The sequence below is a fragment of the Vigna umbellata genome, chromosome 8 (assembly GCF_029865625.1).
Source record: "Vigna umbellata cultivar VRB3 chromosome 8, Vumbellata_1.0, whole genome shotgun sequence".
Lineage (NCBI taxonomy): Eukaryota > Viridiplantae > Streptophyta > Magnoliopsida > Fabales > Fabaceae > Vigna > Vigna umbellata.
This window is the reverse complement of record NC_142172.1, coordinates 5,437,399-5,465,148: the sequence shown is the minus strand read 5'-3', so window position 1 is coordinate 5,465,148 and position 27,750 is coordinate 5,437,399. Positions and strand designations below refer to the sequence as shown.

General features: G+C 35.0%; 1 protein-coding gene across 12 annotated transcripts; it reads left to right on the top strand.

Moving 5' to 3' along the window:
• On the top strand, positions 1-27,729 carry LOC124826351 (uncharacterized). Of its 12 annotated transcripts, none has more exons than XR_015781596.1 (10): positions 1-205; positions 3,589-3,831; positions 17,276-17,530; positions 17,594-17,693; positions 17,843-17,912; positions 18,195-18,377; positions 18,474-18,534; positions 18,768-18,989; positions 22,887-23,516; positions 26,680-27,729. XR_015781596.1 is itself a non-coding variant. In XM_047299166.2 (7 exons), the coding sequence occupies exons 2-7, from the start codon at positions 17,290-17,292 to the stop codon at positions 18,926-18,928; spliced, it is 816 nt and encodes a 271-aa protein (XP_047155122.1). In that variant the 5' UTR covers positions 8,814-9,018; positions 17,276-17,289; the 3' UTR covers positions 18,929-19,181. The 12 variants fall into 12 exon arrangements, 1 of the variants encoding a protein (XP_047155122.1); XR_015781598.1 differs by lacking the exons at positions 1-205; positions 3,589-3,831 and adding exons at positions 8,810-9,018; positions 17,113-17,170; XR_015781604.1 differs by lacking the exons at positions 1-205; positions 3,589-3,831 and adding an exon at positions 8,819-9,018 and having other exon boundaries at positions 22,887-22,983; positions 23,311-23,516.
• Positions 27,730-27,750: the final 21 nt, after the last annotated feature.

The window sequence follows — 27,750 nt, the reverse complement described above, 5'->3', positions numbered from 1 at the left end:
TGAGGGAAAGCATCAAAGCAGGGAGGTGATATTTGGGAGCAGCCGTGAGATGAGGGAGGGCAACCTAGTCTCTTTGTTTCTACCCAGAACGCTTGGGGAGGAGCGGGAAGACTACTATCCTTTCCGGTGAGCGTGTGGTGATCCATAGAAGGAGTGAACGTTCTCGGTCACACCTAGAGTCTTTGAATCATTCTGGAAACCTAAGGTAAGGGGAGTCGTTAGAAAATATCTTGTGTGGGTAGGGTTTGATGATGCGTTGTACATTGTATGATCCCTGGTGTGCTGTAGCTGTTTCTTCTTTGATTGAGATATACGCATGGAGTGTTCTATTTGTGCAGAGTGAGAGATTCGGAGGGTTGTTGTAAGTTAAGAGTTTCAGGTGTTGTCATTGGCTACTGTTTTGAGGGCCATGTAATGGAAGAAACTGAAACTTGTTGTTGAGTATAGGGTGTTGAATAGCTATGGTATTGAGTAGTGTTCTACGTGTGGTGATCGAGTTATAGTGTCGCGTGATTACTTCGGACTTGTTGTGAAATGGTATGTATGTGGGTGTGTTATGGATCGAATAAGGGTATCGTGTGATATTATTTTTAGCATTTTTTCTTCTTCTTCTTCTTTAGGCCTCTGTTTGACATTGAGAGGGTTTGTTTATGTCTTCTCTGCCAGACGGTGTTGGGGAATGCTTGAGGGTTTCACATGAAACCTCTAGGTTCTTCTCTTGTGTATTTTTGCTTATGAGGCAAACCTGCTTCACCTTTTTTAGACAGAAGGGGGTGATGAGTGGGGTTAAGATGAGAGGAAGGTGTGAAGAGAATTGTATTAGAATAGGTTTTATAATAAAACAACATGCAATGCAAGGAATATATGGATACGTGGGCATGGGTAGCTTTAGGGAGTGTGAGGAAGAAAGAGGTTAGAATGGAAGAAAGAAAAATATAGGATAAGAGTGCAAGATAAAGGTACTGTTAGAGTTGGTTTCGGTTAGTGACAAGATAGAAAAGAGGAAGGAAACGAAAGTTGGTGAGAGTAGAAGAAGGGGAGTAACACGTGAATGATGTGAGAGAAATTGAGAGATTGAGGAAGAGTTTAGGTAGTGCGGGTCCCATCGTGGTGAATAACAAAAAGTGGAGTTGCATGGGATTGGTGTTACGTAATTGAAATATGAAAGAAGATGATGAGTTTGTGATGTGGTGAGAAAGCAAGGGAAAGATGGGCTTCGTTATTACTAGAAATAGAAGAAATGAAAGGGAAGGATTGGCATGCGCATGAGAGTGGTTTGGAAAGGTTTCATTATAAATATAGCATTGCAGGGAATACTTTCGTTGGGTGGTGTGTGTGTCTTGGCTTGGAGAGAGAGGGTTATTCATGCATGGGTTCTGTTAAAAGAAAATGGTGTAAGGGGTAGTGGTGAAGGTTCTAAGGTCACTGGTTGTTGGGGGAAAGGAAGAACGGGGAAGGGACAATAGAGTGGCAGTGGGAAGAGTTGGGTGGATGTAATCACTACACCTTGAATAGTTGACGGGATGACAAAAGGATAATGAAAGAGAGATTGTGATAGGATATGAATGTGGACGATAGAAGAAAGGGAAGATAATAACAAAATATAGTTGTTAGAGGGGTTTGGGGGAAAACAGTTAGGCAGTTGTGGTTCCTTGGGAGGGTTGGCATTTTAAGGAGGGTTGGTGTTTTTCACGGTTTTTTGTATCTTAGTGTGGACAAGTCTGTACCTCTGAGAACGGACTGGTTCCCTTGGTTGTTGAGTTGATTGTTTTCTGAGTGACAGGATATTTGTTTTCCTGTGTGAGGGGAGGTTGCTCCCTTGGAAGTGTACGAATTGTATTATTGTATTCTTTATTTTTAAGAATAATAATACAAGGCTGTTTTTGTGTCTGTTTGGTGCTGCCTAGTGTGTGTTTTCAGAGATTGTTTGAGTATATATATGGGGGTGTGAGGGTACTGGACATGATGGGTGAATAAGAGATTTGAGTAGAGTTAAAGTGTGGTGTACCCAGGAATTTAAATGAAGAATGTGCAATGTGAATAGAGAAGAAAAGAGGGAGTTTCGGCTAGGGCAAAGGAGAAAGAGAAGAAGAGAGATAGTGTGATAGTTGGGAGATTATGTTAGGTTGAATGATGGGTGGTGAAGTTGAGGTATAAGGGTGATGAAGGATATTGGTGAAGGGGAAGTTGAAGTCTTGGAGTTTTAGTTGTAATTGGATGAGTGAAGAGAAGTGAGATGGAGAGTTGTTGGTTGGGTTCACTGCATGTATTATTCCCTGATCCATGACCAGATGTTTATACGAAGGGTGGGGGAGATGTTTGTTTTATGAGAAAATATTCTTTGATACACATCTACACACATTATTTCTCACGCTCTTGTTATAAAAATCATGTCAAATAAGTTTAGGTGTGTCAACCTACCATTACCCTTGTTTTATTAGAAGAAAGGTGGGCCCGCGAGCTTTTGAGAAAGAGATAAATGATGTTCATGGTAGAGAATATGGAAACGTGTTAGTGGAGTGAGAGTTTTATTTTGTTTGTGAATTTAGTAGAAGGGACCGCGTGAGTCCCACTTGGTGGTTAATGGCTAGAAAATTTACCTTATGTGCAGCGAGTGTAGTAAGAGCAGAGAGTAAGACTCTCTCCTTTGGGTTGCTATGGTGTAAATTGGAGGTTTTTTTTTTAGTGCATGGCTTTTACTTGCAGAGTTTAGTTTTCCATTTATTGTTTGGTTTGATTCCTTCGTTATAAAATGACGCTGCATGTAGTGTGTGGGCAATCCTTGTTGGTAAGTGATAGAAATATAAATGGTTGTAGTGTGGGCTTAGGCCTTGGTAGAGAAACAGTGACCTATTATTTATTTTGGGGTTGTATTAATTAGTGGCAAATTTAGTGTGCATATTATGTTGGCTTGAGTGATGACAGAATGGCACGGGTGAGTGAGTCAAGGTGGGTTCTCCGGTGGCTATTTTGTATACCTTGGTATTGTAAGTAATTGACTTGGTGTATATATGTATGTTGTTGATGATCTTCACGAGGTATAATGAGGTTGTGGCATAAACTGTGATTGGTTGGAAAATGCATATTATTGAAAATGTGAATTGGTTGTGATGCGGGAAGAGGATTCAAGCGTTATTGTGGGGTGATTGATTTTATTGTGGGCAGTGACAGTTAGGTGCATTTTGAAGTGATGATAATTATTGTAATACTTCTTGCATTATTGATGTTTTACGATTGGTTTATTGTTTTAGTTGTTGTGAATGCTTCCATCTTAATTGAATGAAAATATCATGTAACTGGGAGATTACGTTGGTATGAGTTTGTGGGGAAGTTGGTGTTTAATCTGGTCATGAAACTTAAGTGATGCAATTGGTGATAATCGCTGAAACTGTTCAAGTTAGTAATGAAAATCTGGATATGTGAAATTATTTGTATAATTGTGTGACAAATGCATGCTCATTGAGTTAACAGGATTGAAACCATAGTTGCCTTTAATGTTGAGTGATGAGCTATTATGTTTGGTAAAATACTCTATTAACTATATAATTGTGGACTAATTCTAGCTTTATTTGTGGCTTTTTTTGTTAGAACCAATGTGCAGTTTTGAAATTATATAATTGGGATCTGTCTGGAGCGTTGTTGTGGCTGTTTGCTAGCACAGGGAAGAGAAAACAGCAAGGAAGAGAGGAGTTTTCGTGAGAGTTTTGGTGTGCATCCGAGAGGCTGAGAAAGCAAGATAAATGTGAGGCTTAAACCAGCAAGGAAGGGGTTCGGAAACTTAAGAGAATCAGAGAACTTTGGCACTCTCATCCACTTGCGCAGCAGTATCTAGTGAGCTAAGTTTTTTTCAAAGCTAAGTTTTAATTTCTTTCCTTTCATGATGTATTTTGGAATGATATTATGACCAAGCAAAGTTGCTGGACTCATGATGGAGATAGGTATGGACGTGTGGAATTGTTAAAAACAAAATTGTAGCTTTTATTTATTTTTTCTTAAGGTGCAGTCTTGCTTTTCTACTATTAGGAAACATGAGCTGCTAGTTGGTGAACCTTTTCTTACATAAACTGAACCAAGTAGAAGATGTTATAGCTATTAACATTGAGGTGTAGAGATTAAAACAGGTGCTGGTATTTTTTTTTTTGTTAACATGAAACAACTCTGCCTTTTCTTTGATCAAAACAGGTGCTGTTATAAGGACAAACTGTTGTCTGCATTTTTGTTAATTATTCCTTGCATTAATTTCTGCTTTGGCATTGTGGTTAATAAAGTTTTTATGATGTTTGTTCTCTAATGCTTCGCGTGTATGGTTGGCTTTTCAGAAGTATACCTTTCCATATATTTTATTTAGTGTTTCATATTGGCTTCTAAAATTGTAGCACTCTTAAACATTACTTAAATGTGGAAGGCTAAAAGTAAAATTGCTATACTACCTCAAGGTTTTCGTTTTTCTATGATAGTCCATCGCGGGGTTATGTTGCTGAAATATTTGGTACTCATTTTCAACTTCCTGATGTAAGACCAGTAGGTATCTTCCATCTTTTGCTCTTAAGAAATTTAAACTGTGATATTTATTTGTTGAAATTTGTTAGATATATTATATATTTATCTTTATCTTTAGTTAGTTTATTATTATTTCTTATTCATATTTTGGGTTTAGCCCATATTTCTTCTATTGTAAATAGATGACCCTATACGTGTATTTAACACAAGTGAGATTTAATCTCACATATAATTTTTACTATATTTAACTCGGTATTAGAGCGGGTTGATCCCGCTCTGGTTTTTGTCTTGCCGGTGTCGCTCTCTGTCACTGTCCATTGCAGCCACCGTCTGCCGGCCTTCCATCGCTGTAGGCTATCCACCACCGGCTGTCATTACAGTTCTATCCATCTAAACCTTTACACTTTGTTCACTTGAATGGATTTAGAGAAGAGTCACTAGTGCAGGAAAGGTATACTGCACCGGTTCATTTTAGTCATAGGCTTCGGTTTTTGAACCGAGGCATATTCAGACGAGACAAAAAGTGGTAGCCCTTTTGCCTCGGTTCTTAACCGGGACATTTTGTAATTCTCTACGGCCTCGGTTAGAACCTAAACCGAGGTAGTAGGATACTTTTTTTTCTTTACCCTCTTTCGTATCTGATTTCAATTTCAGATTTCAATTTCAAATTTTAACTTCAAATCCGAGTATCTGATTTCAATTTCAGATTTCAATTTCAAATTTTAATTTCAAATCCCAGACTGAAAAACGAACTGAAAAATGAACTGAGAAACGAACTGAAACGGACTGAAAATCAGCACACTGTTTCACAAAATCAGCAAACGTTTCACAAAATGAGCAAATTCAGATAACACAAGAACCCCCAAAATTAGATGAATAACTGAAACCCTAAATTGCAAAAACAAGAACAAAATCCCAAATCTGAAAATGAAATTTCAGAAACCCTAAAATGCAAAATCGATTCACTCCGCTGCCGCTGCCGCCTTCCTCGCAACGCGCCACCGCCTTCCTCGCCGCGCCTCGCATCGCCGTGCCTCGCCTCGCCTCACCTCGCATCGCCGCGCCTCGCATCATCGCGCCTCACTTGGCCGCGCCTCGTAGTGCCTCGCCGCGCCTCGCCGCGCATCACCGCGCATCGCAGTGCCTCGCCTCGCATCGCCGCTCCTCGCTGCGCCTCACCTGGCCGCGCCTCACCTGGCCGCGCCTCACCTGGCCGCGCCTCGCAGTGCCGCACCTCACCTCGCATCGCCGCGCCTCAAGGGAAGAAGAGAAAGGGAAGAAGCGTGGCTGCTGGGGCGCGTTGAAGATGAGGATCTGAGGGATCTGGTGCGAGGGAAAGAAAGAGATTTGCTGGTGTGCGGTGTGCGGTGTGCGGTGTGCGAGGGAAAGAAGTTGTGCGGTGTGCGGTGTGCGGTGTGAGAGGGAAAGAAAGAGGGAAAGAAGTTTCACCCTAATTAGGTCGTGGGCCAGGAGGATCTGGGCCTATGGCCTCGGTTCTTTAATTTAACCGGTGCCTATTCTTCACTGATTTGACGTGTTGCAGATCTTTATGCTTCGGTTCTGCGTGCAACCGAAGCAGTATTATTTTTTTGACCATGTTTAGGCACCGGTTGCCTTTAAAACCGAAATAGTATAGCTGTTTTGCACCGGTTTTTTTTTAACCGAGGCCTAAAAGGTTTCTTTATTTACCAAACTGCCACCGCGTCTGAATAGGCAGCGGTTTGATGTAAACAGAGGTATAATGTGCGAGTTTAAAAGCACATTTTGTACTAGTGAGTGATTGAATGAATTTGAGAGGATTTAAAGGTAAATTTTTTGTTTTATTTGAGTGGATTTGGAAGGAAATTTTTTTAATTTGTCACATTAATCAAATCCTACACTAATTCTCACAAACTTTACTTCCAAATCCATTCTCACTTACTTCCAAATTCACTCAAATAAACAACAACAAAATTTACCTTAAAATCCTCTCAAATCCATTCAAGCACTCTCCTCCAAATCCATTCAAGTGGAGAAAGCCTTAGGGTTTTCTTGTTCCTCGCTGGTACGATTCGTCTTCTTCAGAGGTGGCATCTGGCAGTCCTTTTTCTTTCTCTAGGAGTCTATCAATTGCCTCCGAGAAGTTAAATGGAAATAATTATCTATCATGGTCTGTTGCCGTTGAAATGTGGTCCTGTTATGTGCCCTTTTATGACAAACAGTGGAACCCAAACTTCTTATATCTCCAAGGGCTTTCAAAACTTGTCACTCTTTTTGGGAAGAAAGCTCAAAGCATCTATGCCAACGATATTTAACGTCTCTATGATACTACAAACAAGCTTGCATCTCTTAAAATGATAGACCATGATATGGTGTCCTTCATGCTGAAACTCAATTTGTTGTCGAAGAACTCATGATGTTTTTGGAAGTGGACCCATTAAAGGATATCAAGAAGAAATTAGACAAATTTTACATGGTGTTGATCATTTGCGCCCTACATCCCGATTTTGATCACCTTAGAGATAAAATTTTGACCATTCATGGTTGCCACACGAGGAAGAGGAGGACGTGGCACTAGAGGAGGAGGACGAGGAGGTCAGGGACGTCCTCAATGCACATACTGTAAAAGGATGGGTCACACTCAAGAGAATTGCTACTTCTTACATGGTTTCCCTTCCAAAACCGCCAATAATTCAAAGATTGAAAAACTTCCACTTCTAAGTTCATTGAGGATGAATACCAAGATTATCTAAGGTTAAAGTTTAATAGCTTGACACAACCATCTCAATCTCTCAGTACATCTACAACCTGCATTTCTCAATTCATGGAAGGTCAAAATTCATGAATAATTGACTCTCTTCTGATCACATTTATGGTAATACCTCTTTGTTCTCATCTATTTGTTTTCGAGAAAAGCCTCATTTCATATCTCTTGCAAATGGAGCTTAACTTTCTCTCAAAGTCAGTCTTGTTTCCTTGTCTCTCTCCCTTAAGGTGTATAGAATTAAAAGTGAGTTTTGTTGACATTTAAGGTGCTCACGATATTGCCTCGCCAAGGGATTTCCTTGTTTCTACTGAATGGTTTGAACCTTATCCTTTTCTTCCTTGGTCTTCTTTAGCTCTAGCCTAAGACTTTCCTGAAGGTCCTTAACCTCCTCTCTATTTTTCTCCATTGCCTTTATAGCTTTGTTAGCCATGCCTAATTCAACTTCCAAATTCTTAATTTGACCAAGACGCTGAACAACCTTGGAAGAAATTGCTTGGTTCTCAACCTGCTCTTTGAGAAGGGTTTGTTCCTTCTCCAATAGTTTGGTGTTGGCCTTAGTCAACTCCTCCACCTTCTTTTTTCAGCTCCTTTGTTTTTTGCCAAGGCATCTTGGAAATGACAAAGGATGGTTAGGCTCCTCATTATCATTACCTTGGCAGATTGAGGGCATCCTGATGCCCCCAACAACATCAAACATTTACGCATCATAAGGCATAGGGAAGCTTGATTCGCCATACCTCGGCACACACCCCGCAACATGTTAATGTGCCGCAAAGAGTTGGAGTGTGTCGTGGATGTTGAAACATGGTCGACATGAGATAGTGTTCCCTTTTTGCTACCACATTATTTGACATGGTTAATCTTTATTGGCCTTTTCCAATAAAGAGAAAACCTTGGAGTATGGTTAGAATGGAAGAAAATACGTTTATCTCAATTCGAAAAGGATAATGATACTTTGACAACATTTTTTTACATTTTAACACCATCTATGTGTCATTCTGTGATTGATCCATGTTTGTGTTTATGATTATTATTATTCATTGTGGAATAATTTTGGACCAATCATAAAATGACGCGTAGATGTTAAAATGTTATCAGAATATCATTATCCATTTAAAGAAAATGATTATTAAACCATTTATAGAGTTGGGAATCACAGTAAAAAGAGACCCATATTAGACACGGTTAAGGGAAGTTCACCCAACCTCTTGATCATGTTTTAGTTAGTAAAAATACATGAACTTATTTGTAAGATCCTAGTTGTTATATACTTTATTGGATATAAAGTTAATATAAGAATCTTGTCTATTTAAAATAATAATAACAATAATAAATAATACTGAAAATATTGTATTGCTTATTTGTATAGTGCGGGTAAATATTGCGTGAAAAATAAAATAAAATAATAGTTAGTTAAGTTAAAATTTAAAATGTGAAAATAAGAAAGTAGGCAAAATAGAATAGTTTAAATTGAAATAAGTGTGGGTGTTCTAATTATTGTTCCCAGAGGGAGGGGACCAGTGTTCGATCCTTATGCACAGCAGTGTCTCCCTAGCTTTTATTTTTATTTTTTGTTTAGTTTGAGTTGGGCCGTGAAACCCAAATTTAAATGTGAGAAAGGGCGAAAAAGCGGAGGTCTCTTTTGTTCACGGGAGCCCTGCGACTCTTTTATATAGTTTTAGGGAAAGAGGGAATGGAAAGGGAGGAAGAGAGGGTCACGGATACAAGATAAGCTCTGGATTGTGTAGCAGTGGGGGAAAAGGCAAGAACAGGTATGGGGAACAAAACTGCTTTTATTCCTTGTACCGTGTGGTTTGTGAATAGAAGTTTAGTTTAATTTTGAAACTTTAGGGTTTCATTATTACTTACTAATATTCTGATGAATTGTATGTATGTGAGGAGCTCACCTTTATTTATAATTGTATGAAGATTGAATTGTTTTCTGTACTTTCGATGATTTCTGACACTTGGAGGTTGATGCAATAAAATATTTTAATGATAACATGTTCTAAGTCTGTTTGAGCTAGTTGGAACTTGGTGGTTTAAATATTGTGAGTCTGAAAAATTTATGATAAACCGAATGAACTTATTTATTGTGTTATTCGTATGCTTGATATTATCCTTTTGATTCATTACTCGTGAAATTGGTGTTGTTCTAAACATTATATGTGTGTCTAGTGTTAAAATGTCATTCTGATTGATTAGAGTATTATATGAGGTGATTTCTCTACATAATGAGGTGCTAATATGTACCTCTAAATTGTAAGAAACCTTTTACCCGATCTGCATAATTGATGAAGTTCTGTTTTTCCTAATTATACATAAATTAAAGGAAGTATTGTTTCTGTTTGGTATGGAATGTGCGTTTACTTATGAGTATTTAATTTAACTATGAGTCAGATGATATGTGTATGGTATGAAAGCTGTTTTACTTTGTTGATGTTGACGTGAGTTGCATGTTATCACTCTAGAGACTGGTCAGGTACAGAGACAGGGTTAAACTGTGAAATACTAAATGTTGTGGTATGAATATAAACTAGTGAAATGATGGCCTTAAGATTTAAAAAGCTTAGGTGTAGTATCCTTGAATTCGTATTTAGTTTGCAGACTTGAATCATAGGACTACTGGAATAGTATGCTACATGATATGAAGTGTTAGGATGGTTGGAAATGTTTAGAAAATCTGGCACCTTATTATCATGATCAGTAACAAGAAGTGAATGCATGGGTTGTAATGCTTTGAATTAAAATTGGGTTATACTGTACATGTCCGATAACCTGGTAGAACAGTATACATTGTGTTTGATCTATTTTACTCTATTTGTAATTGATTACAGCTTCATGTTAAAAAGGATTGGGTCTCGGTGCATGCTAATCCAGAATTAAAGGGAGTGGGTTAATGGTTTATAATTAGGATTGTTTTTGGAGTGGGTTTTAAGTTGAATAAAATTTTATATGAATTAAATAAGGTCTATGAGTGTAGAATAAGGTGTTGTTAATAGTGACCAGTAACATGTTGAATCTGCACGAGTTAATTGTTGGGGGTTTAATGTAATTAATCAAAATGCATGTCGAAATTTTAAGGTCTGGTAGAAATTCAGTGATGCTTTGCTTGTGGTCTATGAAGTAATAAAAAAACAGTTTTACTTAGCCTGATGTCCTACTTTGAACTATAGGCTAATTTAACTGCCACATGGGTGTTTGACATTAAACCCATGGTATTTTATGTAGGGATTTGATTCGTTTTTAAAATTGGATATTAGTATATAGTATTTTGTTTAAATGGGAAAAGACTTAGATTGTAATGTTTAGGCGTGAACTAAATGAGAGATGCCATGAAAGAGTTGGTTTGGCAATAAACAATAGGAATGGAAATGGAGGATTTTATTAGGCATTAGAATGGAAAATGATCTTACGTAAAGGGGTATAGTGGTGGGGAATATGTTGGACATTTGGTTGTAGTTTTTTTTTTTTTTTTTATAGATAAGAATTGAAAAAGAAGGAAAGGTCATATGGCATATACGTAAATCATAATTCTTACATGGATTGCAATGTTATATAGTCTAATGGTGGAGCCATGGGATTGTATTGTTATTGTAAGTAAAATGCTTAATTATTAAACATGAAATGGAAGAAAAAGTAGAGTTGGTTCATATTTGTGTTTTAGGTTTAAATTTGGTAGATAATTAAATATTGTTATTAAGTTGCTATATTGAGTTAATTAAATGGTAAATTAAAGTAGGTAATCATTTGGTTATAAATAGTTATGGTGTTTTTGGTTAGATAGGTGAAAGTCATGGTAACTTGAAATTGGTCTGAGACGTGAATTTTAGAAATATAATAGGTATATTAGAAATTTAAAGGGGTTTGAGATATAAGTAAGTTCTAAAATGGACTTGGATTTCAATGTAATGCATGAATATTAATAAGGTAAAATAAATCCAAGATAGAACCTTAATTAAAGGATATTTGAATTAGAGAATAGGTAACTTGTAATAATTCCGTAGAATTAATTTAATGTGACTGACATATGAATGATTGAAATTATTTCATTCAAGAATATTAATTCAAACAATGGTGTTTTTCTTATGCTTATTAAATAATAATTAGATTATAATGCTATAGTAGAATAATAGAATCTAAAATAAATTTATCAAGAAAAAGAGTAATTTGAATTAAGTTTTGGGAATAATCACTAATAGATAAGTATGTGTAGAGACAGTTACCACTAGTTCTTGATGGTGAAGAGTTATTAGTTTAAATGATTTAAGCTGGCATTAAGACGCTGTTTCAGCATTATGTGAGAAACTGATTATAATTTGGAAAATCGATTCTTTAAATATTAGTAAGTTTTCTATTGTGTTTTGGTGGTTGGTTTACGATAGTTGAGCGTATATATAGTATCTAAATGCTTTCGATATGCTTAGATGTTCAAATATGCAATGAGAGTCCATCAGAGTATATAATTAAGATGAGATTCTTGCTATATTGATGGGCTATGCTTGTTTAACTAAGTTGTATTTCCATAATCATTAGGATAACTAGTTTTAAAGACTAATGTATTTAGTTAATGATAATTGTGGTGATTGATATTGTTAAATATGAGGAAACTATTCTCGATTAATTATAATGCTTTAACTTAATATATTTTAAAGTGGTATATGTTTTGTATTATTTCAATAGTTCACCCATACTTGTTTGTTTGCTTGTCTGTGTATAGGCTTAAGAGATGGGAAATCTATACTGGGTTATTTATAAAGTTGTATTTTATTCCATAATTTTTTTAAAGTTTTAAAGAATGATGTAATTGTATTTAAGTACATTTTAATATGTGTGGATTTTGCATAAATTGGCTCACAACTCCCACCGGATAAGAAAGATCGAGTCTTCTTATGATAAGATAGATTAGCTTCCTAACCAACCTTCTGTATCTTTCTGGGTCGGAGAAAGGTTCACCGTGGTTTCATTAATTTTTGATTTGAGTCCATAGGATTATCAATGGGCTTGCAATCTTTCAGGTTTGTTTCCTCCTGTTAGATGTTAAGATGTGTGTTTCTGTTATTTGGGCTTTGTCTATTCTGTATTTAGGGCATTGGCCCATATCTTACAATATAAATAAACTACCCTATGTGTATGCTAAACACACAAGGGGATATTTTCTCCCAATCTTCTCTATTTCTCATACCTCCAAAATATCAAGGGCATATTTTCTTTGTGAAGTGATGACTCCTTTTTTTGATTCTATCACTTCAATACCAAGAAAGTATTTCAGACGACCTAGGTCTTTGGTTTGGAAGTGGTTGAACAAATAATTCTTTAATTGAGCAATTCTAGCAACATAATTTCCTATAATCACAATATCATCAACATAAACCATGAGATAAACACATTTGTCAGGAGTAGAATGCTCGTAAAACACTGAATGATCTGCTTCACGTCGTCTCAATCCGAATTGTTGCACAACACGGCTAAATTTACCAAACCAAGCTCGAGGTGATCGTTTCAAGCCGTAGTGTGAACACTCTAATTTACAAACTAACTTAGACTCTCCCTGAGCAACACGACTCAATCCAGGAGGTTGCTCCATGTATATGTCCTCTTCTAGATCACCATGAAGAAAGGCATTTTTAATGTCCAATTGGTGAAGGGACCACTGATGAATGGCAACCATGGTAAGAAAAAGACGAACAATACTGATTCTGGCCACAGGAGAAAAAGTATCACAATAGTCAAGACCATAAACTTGAGTATAACCCTTCATTACTAGACAAGCTTTAAGACCATCAATTGCACTAGTTGGACCAACTTTAATAGCATATACCCATCTACAGCCCACAGGTTTCTTACGAAGAGGAAGAGGTACAGGTTCCCAAGTGCCTGCATTTCATCAATCATGGCTTGTCGCCATCCAGGGTGATGAAGTGCCTCATGAACATTATTAGGAACTTTGATATTAGAAAGGAGGATACAAAAGAGAAATATGTAGGAGACAAATGATGGTAACTCAAAAAAATATAAACATGATATGGATTACGAGTAGATCGAATTCCTTTTCGAAGAGTAATAGGCCAAGCTTGATTTGAGTCAAGAGAGGACGAGGAGGATGAAGGATCCATGGTCTGGGTATCTGGTGGAGAGGCAGGAATAACTAAGGGATCACATGATGGTATTGGAAGCATCTCTTTAACAGATGAAGAATCTTGCTTAGAGGATGAGAAGAAGGGTGTATCCTCAAAAAATGTGACATCAACAGACATATAGTACCTTTTTCTTGAGGGAGAATAACATTTATGCCCTTTCCGAAGACGAGAATATCCCAAAAAGACACACTTAATAGCCTTTGGAGAAAGTTTATCTAGACCTGGAGAGACATTATGAACAAAAAAGGTACCCCCTAAAACACGAGGAGAGACATGATTAAAGGATCGTATGGAAAAATTATAGAGTGAGGAATCTTATTGTCAAGAGAAGAAGAAGGCATCCTATTTATCAAAAAACATGTAGTGAGGACTGCATCTCCCAGTGATGAATAGGAACATTAGTATTTAACATCAAGGAACGTGCAGTTTCAATGAGATGTCTATTCTTTCTCTCAGCTATATCATTTTGTTGTGGAGTATTAAGATGCATTAACTGATATAAGATTCCTTTGGAAGATAAAACAGATGAAAGCTTACAAGAAAAATATTCTTTGGCATTATCACTCCCGAGAATTTTAATTGTCTTTCCAAATTGGTTTAGAAATTCGTTAAAAGAGGACATACATATGTCTAAAAGTTCAGATCTCTCTTTCATTTGATAAACCCAAGTACATCGAGAGAACTCATCAATAAAGGTTACAAAATAGTTAAAACCAAAAGAAGTAACACAACAAGGTCCCCAAATTACATCGTGTCTCAAATGTCTAAACATGTTTTCCTAACTGACAAGACTCACAATCATGCAAATTGGGTGACCTAAACGATCATGCAAAAGTTTTGGAGATAAAGTTGAAAGATAGGAAACATAGGAGCTAGGCTTTAGGAAATAAAGTCCTCATGACACGTCCTCCAATAAGACGACTTGTTCCATGTTCCTTTATGACAAATGAATTAGGACTCAAAGTCAATTTAATGAACGAGTCAATTGACTCAAAGAGATTACTTAAAGAGTTGGGAGAGAAAACTGAAATTTTAATTATTACTGTCCACTTAACCCTAACACCCATACTACCCTATTTAAGGGATAGTAGATCAACATAAAAAAGAAAAACAGAAGGCTCCTAAAAAAGCCCACTCTAAAAGGCCCACTCTAAAATACATTACATTTCAACAAGATTAAATTATAGGGAGAATAAGGAATATACAGAACAAAATTAAATTTAGTGATGGAGACAAGGAAACTTTGCCAATTCCTTGAGATGCCACTTTGGATCCATTAGCAACTGTAATTAAATGAGGAATTTTCTGAGAAGAAGTAAAATGAAGGTAGGTTACCAGACAGATGATCTGAGGCACCTAAATCAAGTATCCCTGAAGTTTGACTTTCTACAGTTTGAGAGATGCATGCAGTTGAGGACGATTGATCAAGATCAGTAGATCTTTCAGATTTGTACCTTAAAAAATCTTGGTACTCTTCATTGGAGATTCTAGATTCTAAATTATCAGATTTAGACACCTGCACAGATTTAAACCATCTCTCTTGGGTATGGCCAATTTTCTTATAGTATGAGCATTCCAAACGCCCACTCCGACTACCACAACCTCCTCAATTACTTCTACATTTTCCTCTCCCTTGAGGCTTTACCATTGTTGAAGTCTCTAACATTAGTTGAATTCCTATCTTTTACCAACCTTGGTACACAACTAAATTATCCATTAACGGGATTTGATCACATGCTAAAACTTGATTACGTACATGATCAAAATCCGAGTGCAAACTTCTCTCTCAGAATTAGAACCATGTAATGTTTGAACCATGTAATGTTTGTCAAGTCTTTTGTTGATACATTTTAATGAATTAGCTTCAAAGAAAGTCTTTAACTCCTCTATATTGTGATTGACTTGTTTGAGAGAAGTTACTCTCTCAGTTGCATCAAAAGGCATTGTATATCATTAGCAAAAATATCTTGTGCCTCTTTCCAAAAAGCAAAACAAGTTTTGTAGGGTCTCAAAATATCTAGAACTTCTTTCTCAAGTGATTGTCACAACACAACACATAGCCCGAGACTTGCGGAGTGAAGCGGCGCATGCGGAGGCTAATGGGGCGGCAAGCACCAGGGTTGGGTCATGCTTCTCAAGGCGAACCTAACCCTTGACTTCACCGGAAGAAGGGTGAAAGTTGATGGCGAGGAGGGTTGCGACTGCGGAAAATAGTCTGGGTCTAGCTCTCGATACCATTTAAAGAGCTACTTAGAGTTAAGACATTTTATTCATTGATGGATTTATTACAATGTTTTTGTACTCTATAAATAGAGTACCGTGGTAGGTGGAAAACAATCCCAACCGTTAAAGTTAAGTTCACACACACACACAACAGTGGTATTAAACATAATACATTTCAACAAAAGGAAATAGAACATTAAGGTATTTAAACATATATTCATAAATAAAGGTGAAGTCGGCACAATCTGGCAATGGTTTCTAGAAGACTCTATCACTACTAGAACAAGGTTCAACTTCTAGGTGTTCAACAAATTCTTTAGCTCAATACTAAAACAAAAAACAAAATTCTTTATTGACAAGGTGGAGAGGAAGTCAAGAATAGCTAGCAATTTATATGGGACGGTTGTTCTCTAGTTTATTGAACAATCACAAATGGTGACATTTCTTCAATTTATATGGGACGGTGTTAGGGGTTGGAAGGTATAGGGGAGAAGGAGAAGACCGAAAAGTGGAAGGAGGAAGACCAAGTTGAACGGTGGATGATGGTAAGGAGTCGAGCCGAACGACCGAAGGCGGTGAGTTCTCAAGCAGAGCAATGGGGAGAGGGGAAGACCGTAGCCAATCGGTTGAAGAGTGACTATCTTAACTAGGACAACAGTTAGGATAGGCAGGAGATATTCAATACAATACAAGATAATTATAGTAATCAAAGCTATATCTAAAGAAATATTCAATACAAGTTAATTACAGTAATTAGAGTTATATTCCATTATTCAGTATAAGTTAATTATAGTAAATAGAATTATATTCTATTATTCAGTATAAGTTAATTATAGCAAATAGAATTATATTCTAGGGAAATATTTAATATAAATAAAGCCTAAACCCTATGGTGAAGGGCACGCTTTTGATTATTGAGTTTTGTAAAGGAAGTTATGCTCCCAAGTGACTCAAGGAAGTTATGCTCCCAATTATTGTTTGCTTTCTTTGATTCAGATATTTCTATCAATAAAGGAGATTCATTCATCCATTATCTATTGTTCATTGTTCTGTGCTAGTGAGAGTGTGTGAGGGTTCGTTCTGGTTACGTTTCCCACTCGGATATGCAACATACGGTTACACTTTCCTCAGCTTACGTTAAAAAGTAAAACTGAACAGGCCCTCCCTCATTTCATGTGTCAGTGTATCTAGCAGCGTGCATGGTGTGAAGAAAGAAGCACAAGATTCTTTCTAGACCTTATTCTGTTCCAATAAGTGTGTTCTCCATTTCTGTCTTTTAGCTCTCTCCCTTATATCTGTTTTATCCAATGCTAATGTTGATGTATGTTATGTTTCTTGAATCTCTTCTTTTATACTCTTGCATGTGTTCTTGTATATGAAACAGTGACAATATCTAATAACAAGAAACTCTTTTTGTTTGTTTGTTTTTATCTGTTTTGCTAATATTGATGCATGTTGATACTTCTGTTGATCTGTTTCATGTTTCCTGAATATGGGTCTTAGAAAAAAGAAAAGTGATTTTCTGAACATTCACAAAGCCATTGATATAAAAGAGAGAACTGTAAGAACAACAATACTAATTGTGGTTTGGAATGATTTGTATTTTTCTGTGTAAATTTTCTAGTAACTTATTTTAATAATATTATTGTTGCCAATGTTTTGTAAGAGAAAAATAGGAGAATGGATCCCAGAGGAAATACTGTGGAAGCCGAAGAAAAAAAAGATGGAGAAAAGACTATGTCTGCTACTGACGTAACTGCAGATCTCAGTTCTGAAAGTTGCAAAATTTATGTCAATGGAGTCGAAATTCGTCCATTGAGAAAAAGATTGATTATTTTGGACATAAACGGCTTGTTAGCTGACGTGGTTTCTCCTCCTCCGGAGGATCACGAGGCTGATGTAACAATCGAAGGAAGGGCAAGTAAGAATTATTTTGTTCTTTGTTTTTATAAAACCAGATTATTCTTATGTTAATTTTGATTAGATTTGAATTTGATTTCAGTATTTAAGAGGCCTTTCTATCTGGATTTTTTGAAGTTTTGCTTAAAAAATTTTGAGGTTGGCTTGTGGTCTTCGAGATTGGAGTACTCTTCTAACTACCTTTGTCTAATTTTCTATTTTTGTGTATTCATTTCTTTTTCTGATAGAATTCTGAACTGTGCTCTTGTTTTTGGATGTTTTGTGGTTAGCAATTAGCTTTTAGCACAAAAATTTATGTTGCTTATTATCACAGGAAATTTGTTGGTCGGGATATTGACTATTTGATTCCACCCTTCTTCAAAAACAAATTGGTTTTCTGTTGGGTAAGTATTTGGTGAAAACTGTTCACTGTCGGTCTTTGTTCATCTTTTATTTCATTTTAGTGAACTCAAGTGAACTCTTAAAAACAATAATTTAGAGATGAAAGGTTTGAAAAAATCATGTTAGAAATTAACAATGGAGGATTTGCATTAACTCATAACTCTGCTATAGAAACTACAATCTTCATGAAATTGATGACAACGGCCACAATCTACCTACTGATTCCTTTTCACTCTTATTTTTTGCACTTCTGATTCTGCATTTTCTTGGTTTCTGATATACAGGATGGTTCTTATTGCACTCAATTCTGGATTTATGAGCAGGGAAAGAAGAGTGTTGTCTATTCGAAGGATTTGAGGAAACTATGGCAGAAGGATGATCCTAATCTTCCCTGGAATAAATTGTATTACAATGAATCAAATACTCTGATGTTGGATGTTTGTCCTTATAGGGGAAGGTTGAATCCGGTAAACAATTTTAACTCTACAACTTCTCAGCATTTTATATAACCTAATTACTACATTTTCTAACCTTCTGTTTTAAATTTTTTATTGTTTATTCAGCGAACCACCTCAGTTTACCCTCCTACATTCAATTATCATAATAAAAACGACAACTCTTTAGGTAAAAATCTTTCATGTGATCTACTTGTATACATTTGAGTAATGAACACATATTTTATCTAAGTAACTTCTTGCTTGAGTCTTTGTCCTGAAATGATAGAAAGGAAAAACAGTATAGTTTTGTAATATGGTAGGAGAATGTTAAGTCAATTTTTTCTGATATTTTATATTTTAAAAGAGTCATTTGTTGACACACAATAATCTTGACATTTAGTGTCCTATAATTCATGACAGCTGAAGGAGGAGAACTGAGAGCATTTCTAGAAGGCTTGACAAAAGCTGAAGATATGAGAAAGTATGTTAAGGAACACCCATTTGGCCAAACCATTAGTAATGAAAATAGTGGTCGGATCACACGCAGTAGTAGATATATTCTTGAATATCGGAAGGATTAAACTTTTTTTACGTCTGAGATGTCTTTGGAAGAGATCCTGGTTGAAGAAAGCAAAAATGAAGGTATGTCTGAAGTGTATTTGGAAGATATCCTGGGCACTGGATTGGTTTAAACAGAAAATAAGACAGAAAGGTCATGTTTTTTGTCCTCAAACAGTTTTGCTGTTTTGATTTGAACATTGATGAAGGTTTTGATTTAGATTACACGTGTTACAAAACTTTAGTTATCATGGAATTTGAACGTTGTTTTTTTCATGTATAGTGACTGAGATGTCCTTTTGGAAAATACTATTGGAATTTATCGACTGTTCAAACATATTATGATTTATATACTTTTCTTTAAAAGACAGCTTTATTTAGTTTGGATTGCTTTTCTGTTATTTGGAAAGTGAAATTTTTTAAGTGATTTCTTTTTGATTATTTTAAAGTACAAAACAAACTTATCTCATTCTGTTATAGATTGATAGAGAGGTTTTAGCTGCACTTGCACAATTTCAGCCTATATCCCATAATTTTTCATAATTTGTACATGTTTTTTTTATTTTGTATTTTAAAATTTTCAAAATATAATTTTTGTATTTTAAAATCTGAAATATAATTTAAAATATATATTTTATTTTGTATTTCAAAATAAATAATCCATTTCAACCAAGGGAGTTCAACAAATGCCCTATATTAAGATGAAACTTTAAGATGAAACATAGTAAATATTGAATTACATAAGAGTTTGAATACGAAAACCTCATACACACACACACACACACATATATATATATATATATATATATATATATATATATATATATATATATATAAGTCCAAATATCACATAAATGATAAGTTCAAGCAAAAGCATAGAAATAACTAGTTTAAGAAACTTAGTCATCAACTAAGTTTTCATTAATTACATCTTTATTTATGTTAAACTTTGAAGTATCTAGGCTAAGAGCAAAGCATGAAGCTTGCCGAATAACTTTCTTAATGCCCATGACATATCCCTCCAAAGCTTGGGCGGTGAAGCCAATGCATTGTGTGTTTAAGTTTGCCCCAACCTTATTTCTTTCTTGGCCTTCTTCAGCTCTAGCTTAAGACTTTCCACAAGGTCCTTAAACTCCTTTCTATTTTTCTCCATTGCCTTTATAGCGTTGCTAGCCATGCCTAATTCAACTTCCAAAATTTTAATTTAACCAAGACTCTAAGCAATTTCCAGATCCTAGGAACAAATTGGTTGGTTCTCAACATGCTCTTTGAGAAGGGTTTGTTCCTTCTTCAATAGTTTGGTGTGCTTGATCCTCCATACCTCGACACACTCCGTGCATCTTAATGTGCCACAAAGAGTTGGATTGTGTTGCATATGTTGAAACATTGTCGACCTGGGATAGAGGTCCCTTTTTGCTACCTCAGTATTTGAAACATTGTTAATCTTAAATTGTCTTTCTTAATAAATAGAAAACCTCGGTGTATGGTTAATGGATGAAAATATGTTTATCTTTGTAAAATTTGACACATCTCGATTTGAAAGAATGATTCTTAAACCCTTTATAGAGTTGGATATACACAGTAAAAAGAGACCCATGTTGAGCGCTGTTAAGGGTTTCAAAGGTCTTTTTAAAATGCCTCAACTATTTGGATGGAATTGGTTGGATGCTAGAAAAAGATTTGTTGGAATTAAAGTTAGGGCCAACTATCCAAAATAACGAGATACAGGAAATGCAAGAGCAGTGAGATGGCAAAGAGATAGAAGAGGGTGATGAGGAAAACTCAAAGGACTCGCAGAACTGAGCACGACACCAACATAGATCTGTTGGTGTTGTTGGAGAACGCAACATAAACCCCAAAACAGACAAAAATTTGACAGAAAATTAGTGAACCGCTGCAAGTGTTACTAAGGTGTGTTCTGCATAAATCCTGATCTAGAAATCAATATAGTTTTTTTTTTCTTGATTTCACCCGAGCCTAACAAAAATCGATTCTGCATGCGAGATCACTAGATCCGAGGGTGTGGGATAGAAAAATCGTCTTAGGATGTTTGAAAATGAGGAGAATATTTATGATGCTGAATAAAAAAAATCCCCAGAGTAGAGTAAGGGTGGGATGCAGAGAGACCAGAATTTGAGGTAACAATTATTACTTTCATTTGGTCCATTTTACAGTCAATTAACTTGAAGTTATGGCTTTAACCACCCATAGTTCTACATCGTCATCATTGGTCTGAACAGAACGTTGTAACATTCAATGATGCTAGGAAGAACACAAATAGAAACATAGAAGCCCAATATAATTTTACCTGTAGTGTTCACCTAATAAGTTTCTTTGGAATTGGGCAAGAACCGTCCTAGCTAAGATCCACCCATGAGACCCGCCTTATTTTGGAAATGCGTTCTTGGTGTAGAAGACCTAAAACATCAAATAATTGTCATAGTAAATTAAGGGAACACAGCACTACACACTATTGATAAATATTAATAACTTATGAACTGTGTTTATCATAGCTTTTCAACTATGTGAAATTGGCAGCATGATAGTCTAAGTATGTATCTAGCCTCTGGTTTAGAAAAATCATAAGAAGCTGATATAGTGGAGCATATCTTTCATCCTTCCCCAGTTGCCCAAGTGCAAGCATGTCCATTAAATTTCAGAACTTATAGCTATCTAGGGCAAATTTTTTATTAAAATCTGTGGGCGTACAATAATTAATAATGATGACGGGATAATAGGAAGCAACTCAAAGACAAACAGAAGTTCTATTTAATGATGACCTATAACAAGAAGAAGGCATCCTTTATAGTACTGTTTGATACCTCTATGTCTAATTATATCAGGTTAATTTTTATTATGACGATAATTGAGTATCACCCTTTTAACAAGGAAATAATGTCCATTATCTATAAATTACCTGAGAAAAATAACATCAACAGCCCAGGCCCAGCCCAAATGGAGTGAGACCCAACTTCTGAAGCTAACCAACCTGAATGCCATCCTCTCATCACATTCACATGCGATTATGTTTATCTCACTCTCACCATGCTGTCTTTTCGTTTGTTTCCCTTGCTCTGAAACTGTTAATTTTGTTCCAATGTCAATTCTCTAGAAGCCATACACTAATGCACACTAGGCACAAAATGGGACATGAAATTCTGGGTAGTTCAGTCATCAGTGATAACATCAATTTATGTTTCATAATTTGATTTTGTTGCTGGAGCTGTAGCTTGTGGACTCTTTTTTCTTATTTTTGTTAAGAGTTTGTTTCAGGAACGGAAAAGTTTCAGAGTATAAATTCTGGGTAGTTTAGACATTACTGACAAAATCGGTTTATGTTTCAAAATTTGATCTTGTCTAGGTATAGCTTGTGCACTCTTTTTTCTTATTTCTATTTGGAATTTCATGAGGGGTAAAGTTTTTTGAACGTAAGTTATTGATAGTTTAGTCATCAATCATAACCTCAGTTTGTTTTTCAAAATTTCATCTGGTTGTAGATATTGTTGCTTGCGGACACTCTTTGCTATTTTTATTTGGAATTTAGTTCATGAATAGGAAAGTTTCAGACTGTAAATTCTGAGTGGTTTAGTCGTTAGTGATGTTAGACCACAGGGATGCAAATGTTCTGAGTATTTGACATCGTCTATTAACAAAATTTTCATGCACTTCTCTCCCTCCCTCTTTTGTGCATTTCTCATATGTCAATAATTTCATTCAGGATTATAGTGCTCTTTCAATTAGGAAAGACATTATAAACAAGGTATAACATATATTTATAATTTGATCAATATCATATTATATTAATCAAGGTATAACTTTCACACAACATTCTGCTAGTAAGTTCCTATATATAGAAGAGCAGAGGTAGGCATTTATATCCAATAAGACCTCCTTACTATTCAGCATACAATAACATTTAGAATAATTACCATCCCTAAAATATAGCCATTCACTCATAACATGGCTTTGTGGCTGGTGCAGGTGTCTTGGCGGCAGGTCCATTCTCTGGTGGGTCAATGAACCCTGCATATGCTTTTGGCTCTGCAACCATTGCAGGCTCTTTCAGAAACCAAGCAGTGTATTGTGTTTACACTTTCTGAATGTTGTTTATCGTATAAGGAAGGATGTTATCAGGCCTTGTGTTCATAAAACTGCTTCTTGGTTTTAGGTACCAACACATGGGACAGATTTGAACTTACAGTGATTATTTATTTTGTTCTGTCAGTGTCTGTTTTAGATTTTTTTTCCAAAACTATAGTTCAGTTCAGTTTATACTATAGTTAAGTGCAATTTAGAGATGTTTAGTTTAGTATAGTTTAATAGAGTAAAATATAGTTCAGTTCATCGGAACTATTTTTAAGTTCAGTTCAAGCCAATTAATTTTTAATTTAGTGCAGTTTTTTAGGAGAGGAGAGGGGAGGAATGAAGGGGTTACTGAAACTCTTCGGAGGTTTCGAGGTTGAGTTCAAGAGGCTGTAAAGGGGGAAGGAGCACGAGTAATGTGGTTAGAGAGCTAAGAGTTTAGAAGCAGGGGATGGAGGTTGGAGAAGATAGCAAAGACTTCAGAGTGCGAAATGGAAAGCGCAACGGTGGTTGCAAGGCCGAAAACAGGTATGGGAAGTTAATGTAAAACTGTGATTGTTTTACTGTTGAATGTGTGTGAATGATGGAACATGTTCTTGTTGGGTCTTTTGAATATGTGAACGTGACACGCTATTTTGAATGCAATATGGCTGCTCTATTTTACATTTCTTTTTTATACTAAAGGGAAAATTGAAATGCCATGCTACCTTGACTGTGTTCATGATGCCTTATCAATTTCTTGATGGTTGATTACATTCAAGGGTATTTCAAACTTGATTGTGATAATTATCTGACTATATGACCTGATGGGAACTTGTTGCTCTGTTTTGAGTGTGCTGGTAATTGTTGTGATATGGTGAGATTGTTATTTCACACTTTGATTAGCTACATTTTTATAGTTTGACAATTGTCGATACGATTGTGGTGTGTTATATGGTGTTGTAATTGGTGTGTTATCTAATGCTACGATTCTGCCCAGTATTGGATGCAATATGTGCTAATTTAGTCTGGAATGCGTATGTCAATTTTAGTAAATGATAAAGGAGTGAAGTAAGTAAGTGAGATGTAGATAATTTATAATTTGCTTCTTTTCAATACGTGACGTTGTTGCATTGAATCTATCATATTAAGTATTTTTGTTTATTACAATTGGTTGTGGTATGAATTGATGCTTAGTGGGAATGAGGCGCTTTAGTATTTCTAAAGTCATCTCTGAGTTGTAAAGCAAAGTTCTGACTGTGAAACTGATTTACATCTATGCATATTGTGTTGTATTTGTTGATTGACTGGTATTTGGAATGCTTGATTTTATGTGTGAGCTTACAATAGGTAATATAAACGTGGGATTGGGTTTTGTTTGCTATACCAGGTGATGGCAAAGGCAGGTTTAGTTCATCTTGATAGTTAGAATAACTCTGATACAAGACCTAAAAAGAAGAATGCACATTTGAATCTAATTAGTAGGGGTAGAAGTGAAATTGATGCATGTTAAAGTAGAGTATTTATTTATTCAAACATGTACCCATGCTCCCTCCTTTATTGAGCCATAACAAAACTTATCACTTGTCACACTTAAGTACACAGAAGTTATCGGTTCATAAATATTTTAAGCACAAAGAAGGGTACAAGTATCAGTCAATATGCGTTTCATCCAAACTTATGCAATCACTTGAGTTGAACAAAAAATTCTTGAGTCTACCTTTCCTTTGCTTAAAAATAAATCAATTCCGATGTTTCCAAACTTTCCCAACAGTTGCTATCACATACCCTCCGAATAATATTTTGCTTACGATTAAAATTAAAGAAGATTAAGATTAAAGAAGTAGAAATGTTTAAAGTTAGCCTTATCATATAATTAGTAATTGTATTATAGTTACAACTCTACTTGTTTGCAACATTTATTTGTAATATTAAAAAATGTAAGAAAATATGTATTTAATCTATAAATTTAAAATAATGTAATTATTTAATTTGTTCCGTTACTTATAATTATGTAAAATATTACAGGAATATATATATATATATATATATATATATATATATATATATATATATATATATATATATATATATATATAAATATATGATTAAGGCTAGTTTTTAAGTTAATATTTATATAACCTTTATTGACATTAGAAAGAATGTTTATATTATCATTTAATTATAAAAAATTATTAATATAATATTTATTACAAGTTTTTGTAAAATCTTAATTTTATAGATTTACATTACTAATTGAACCATTACCATTTAAGTATTAAGCAAACCTGGTCATAAGAATGGAAGAAATATACACAAGCATACTAATATGGCGTAGTTACAATCCTTTCAATCTTTAAAATTTCTTAAAAAAAATACATAAGTCACTTAACCTTTTATATAATATAAAAAAAATCAAGGAACTACACCTTATATCTATGTACATCGCTCCAAAACATGAGATTTCAAACACAACCCTTAGCCTTTTAACTAAAATCACCTGTAATTTCATTTACTCATCATATAAGCAATCATTGCAAAAAGGAGACACAAACAACAAAAAAGGGTAAATTAATGATAACTTAAGAATATGTAAACATTTATGGCATAAAGATTTATAACAAATACTTAAACAACCAAATTATCCAACACACCAATCCACACATCATGACGCAAATTATCCAACACAATAGTCCACACATCATACCAATACTTAAACAACTAAATTATTCATATAAATAACTTAAGCTCAATTATCCAAATTTATGCATCATTCAGACTCTGAAAGTTTTGTTTTGTTATGTAAAATGAAATTCTCAGAGTTACAATTTCAATAACGATATTTGGTCCTCCCCTCTCATGACAAATTGAGTTCATTTATAGTCTAAAAGAAATAGAATTCACGACTCCAAGACTAGCTATACAAACTTCTTGCCCTCTTCACCACCTAGACTCCCTTTTTATAAACATATATTCATAAATAAAGGTGAAGTCGGCACAATCCGACAAGGGTTTCTAGAAGACTCTATCACTACTAGAACAAGGTTTAACTTCTAGGTATTCAACAGATTCTTCAGCACAAATACTAAAATAAAAAGCAAAATTCTTTATTGACAAGGTGGAGAGGAAGTCAAGAATAGCTAGCAATTTATACGGGACGGTTGTTCTCCAGGTTATTGAATAGTCACAGTTGGTGACATTTCTTCAATTTATATGGGATGATTATGCTTTCCTGAGCTAGCAGCGTGCATGGTGTAAAGAAAGAAGCACAAGAATCTTTCTAGACCTTATTCTGTTCCGATAGTTGTGTTCTCCATTTCTGTCTTTTAACTCACTCTCTTTTATCTGTTTTATCCAATGCTAATGTTGATGTATGTTATGTTTCTTGAATCACTTCTTTTATACTCTTGCATGTGAAACAGTAACAATATCTAATAACAACAAACTTTGTTTGTTTGTTTTTATCTGTTCTTGATTAGCATTTTTATCTGTTTTGCTAATGTTGGTTCATGTTGATTCTTTTGTTGATCTGTTTCATGTTTCCTGAATATGGATCTTAGAAAAAAAAAGTAATTTTCTGAACATTCATAAAGCCATTGATATAAAAGAGAGGGAACTGTAAAAATAACAATACTAATTGTGGTTTGGAATGATTTGTATTTTTCTCTGTAAATTTCTAGTAACTTATTTTAATAATATTATTGTTGCCTAGTAAGAGAAAAATAGCAGAATGGATCTCAAAGGAAATACCGTGAGTACTGAGAAAACTGAGGAAGCCGAAGAAAAAAAGATGAAGAAAAGACTGGCTGCTACTGACGTAATTCTAGATCTCAGTGCAGAAATTTACAAATTTATGTGAATGGAATTGAAATTCGTCTTTTGAAGAAAAGACTAATTATTTTAGATATAAATGGATTGTTAGCTGATGTAGTTTCTTTTTGTTTTTATGAATTCAGTGTATTTTTATGCTAATTTTGACTAGGTTTGAATTTGATTTCAGTATTCAAGAGACCATTTTATCTTGATATTCTGAAGTTTTGCTTCGAAAATTTTGAAGTTGACATATGGTCTTCAAGACTGGAATACTCTTTATGCAAAAGGTATGCCGATTTCAAAATTTTCGAAATCGAAACTTTAGAAAATCAAGATAAAAGGTCTCTTGAATACTAAAATCAAATTCAAACCTAATCAAAATTAGCATAAGAATAAACCAGATTCATAAAAACAAAGAACAAAACAATTCTTACTTGTCTTTCCTTCAATTATATCAGCCTCGTGATCTTCCGGAGGAGGAGAAACTACATCAGCTAACAACCCATTTATGTCCAGAATAATTAGTTTTTTTTTTAATGGACGAATTTCAAATTCCATTCACATAAATTTTGGAAATTTCTGCATTGAGATATGCAATTATGTTAGAACTCAAACTGTGTAACAAGTGTAGCGGGAACAGAAAGGTCAATTGAAGATACAACTCACCAAAGACACTTGACAACAAATCCCACTAATCAGTGATTAAGGAGGGGTACAAGAAACAAAATAACTAACTCTAGGATGGAGGATTTTTATTGGTCTAAAGGTCTAGTCTTTGTATTCTTTTAGTTAAGCAAAAGAGGGGGAATTGATTTCTGTTTTGCTTTCTCTTTCGGTTGGGTCACTTTGTTTTTCTTACATCATTTGCTCTGTACAGCTATTAAATGGCTCATAACACTTCTGTTTTATGAGCATTAAATTTTAATACCACTGAGAGAAGTTTCTTTTATCCTCACTTATTAATTCCTTT

Excerpts from the sequence above, each read along its gene's own strand:
- LOC124826351 (XM_047299166.2), top strand. The coding sequence starts at position 17,290 with ATGGATCCCAGAGGAAATACTGTGGAAGCCGAAGAAAAAAAAGATGGA. Across the intron at positions 17,694-17,842 it reads TTGTGGTCTTCGAGATTGGA|GAAATTTGTTGGTCGGGATA; the intron begins GTACTCTTCTAA and ends TTATTATCACAG. Across the intron at positions 17,913-18,194 it reads ACAAATTGGTTTTCTGTTGG|GATGGTTCTTATTGCACTCA; the intron begins GTAAGTATTTGG and ends TCTGATATACAG.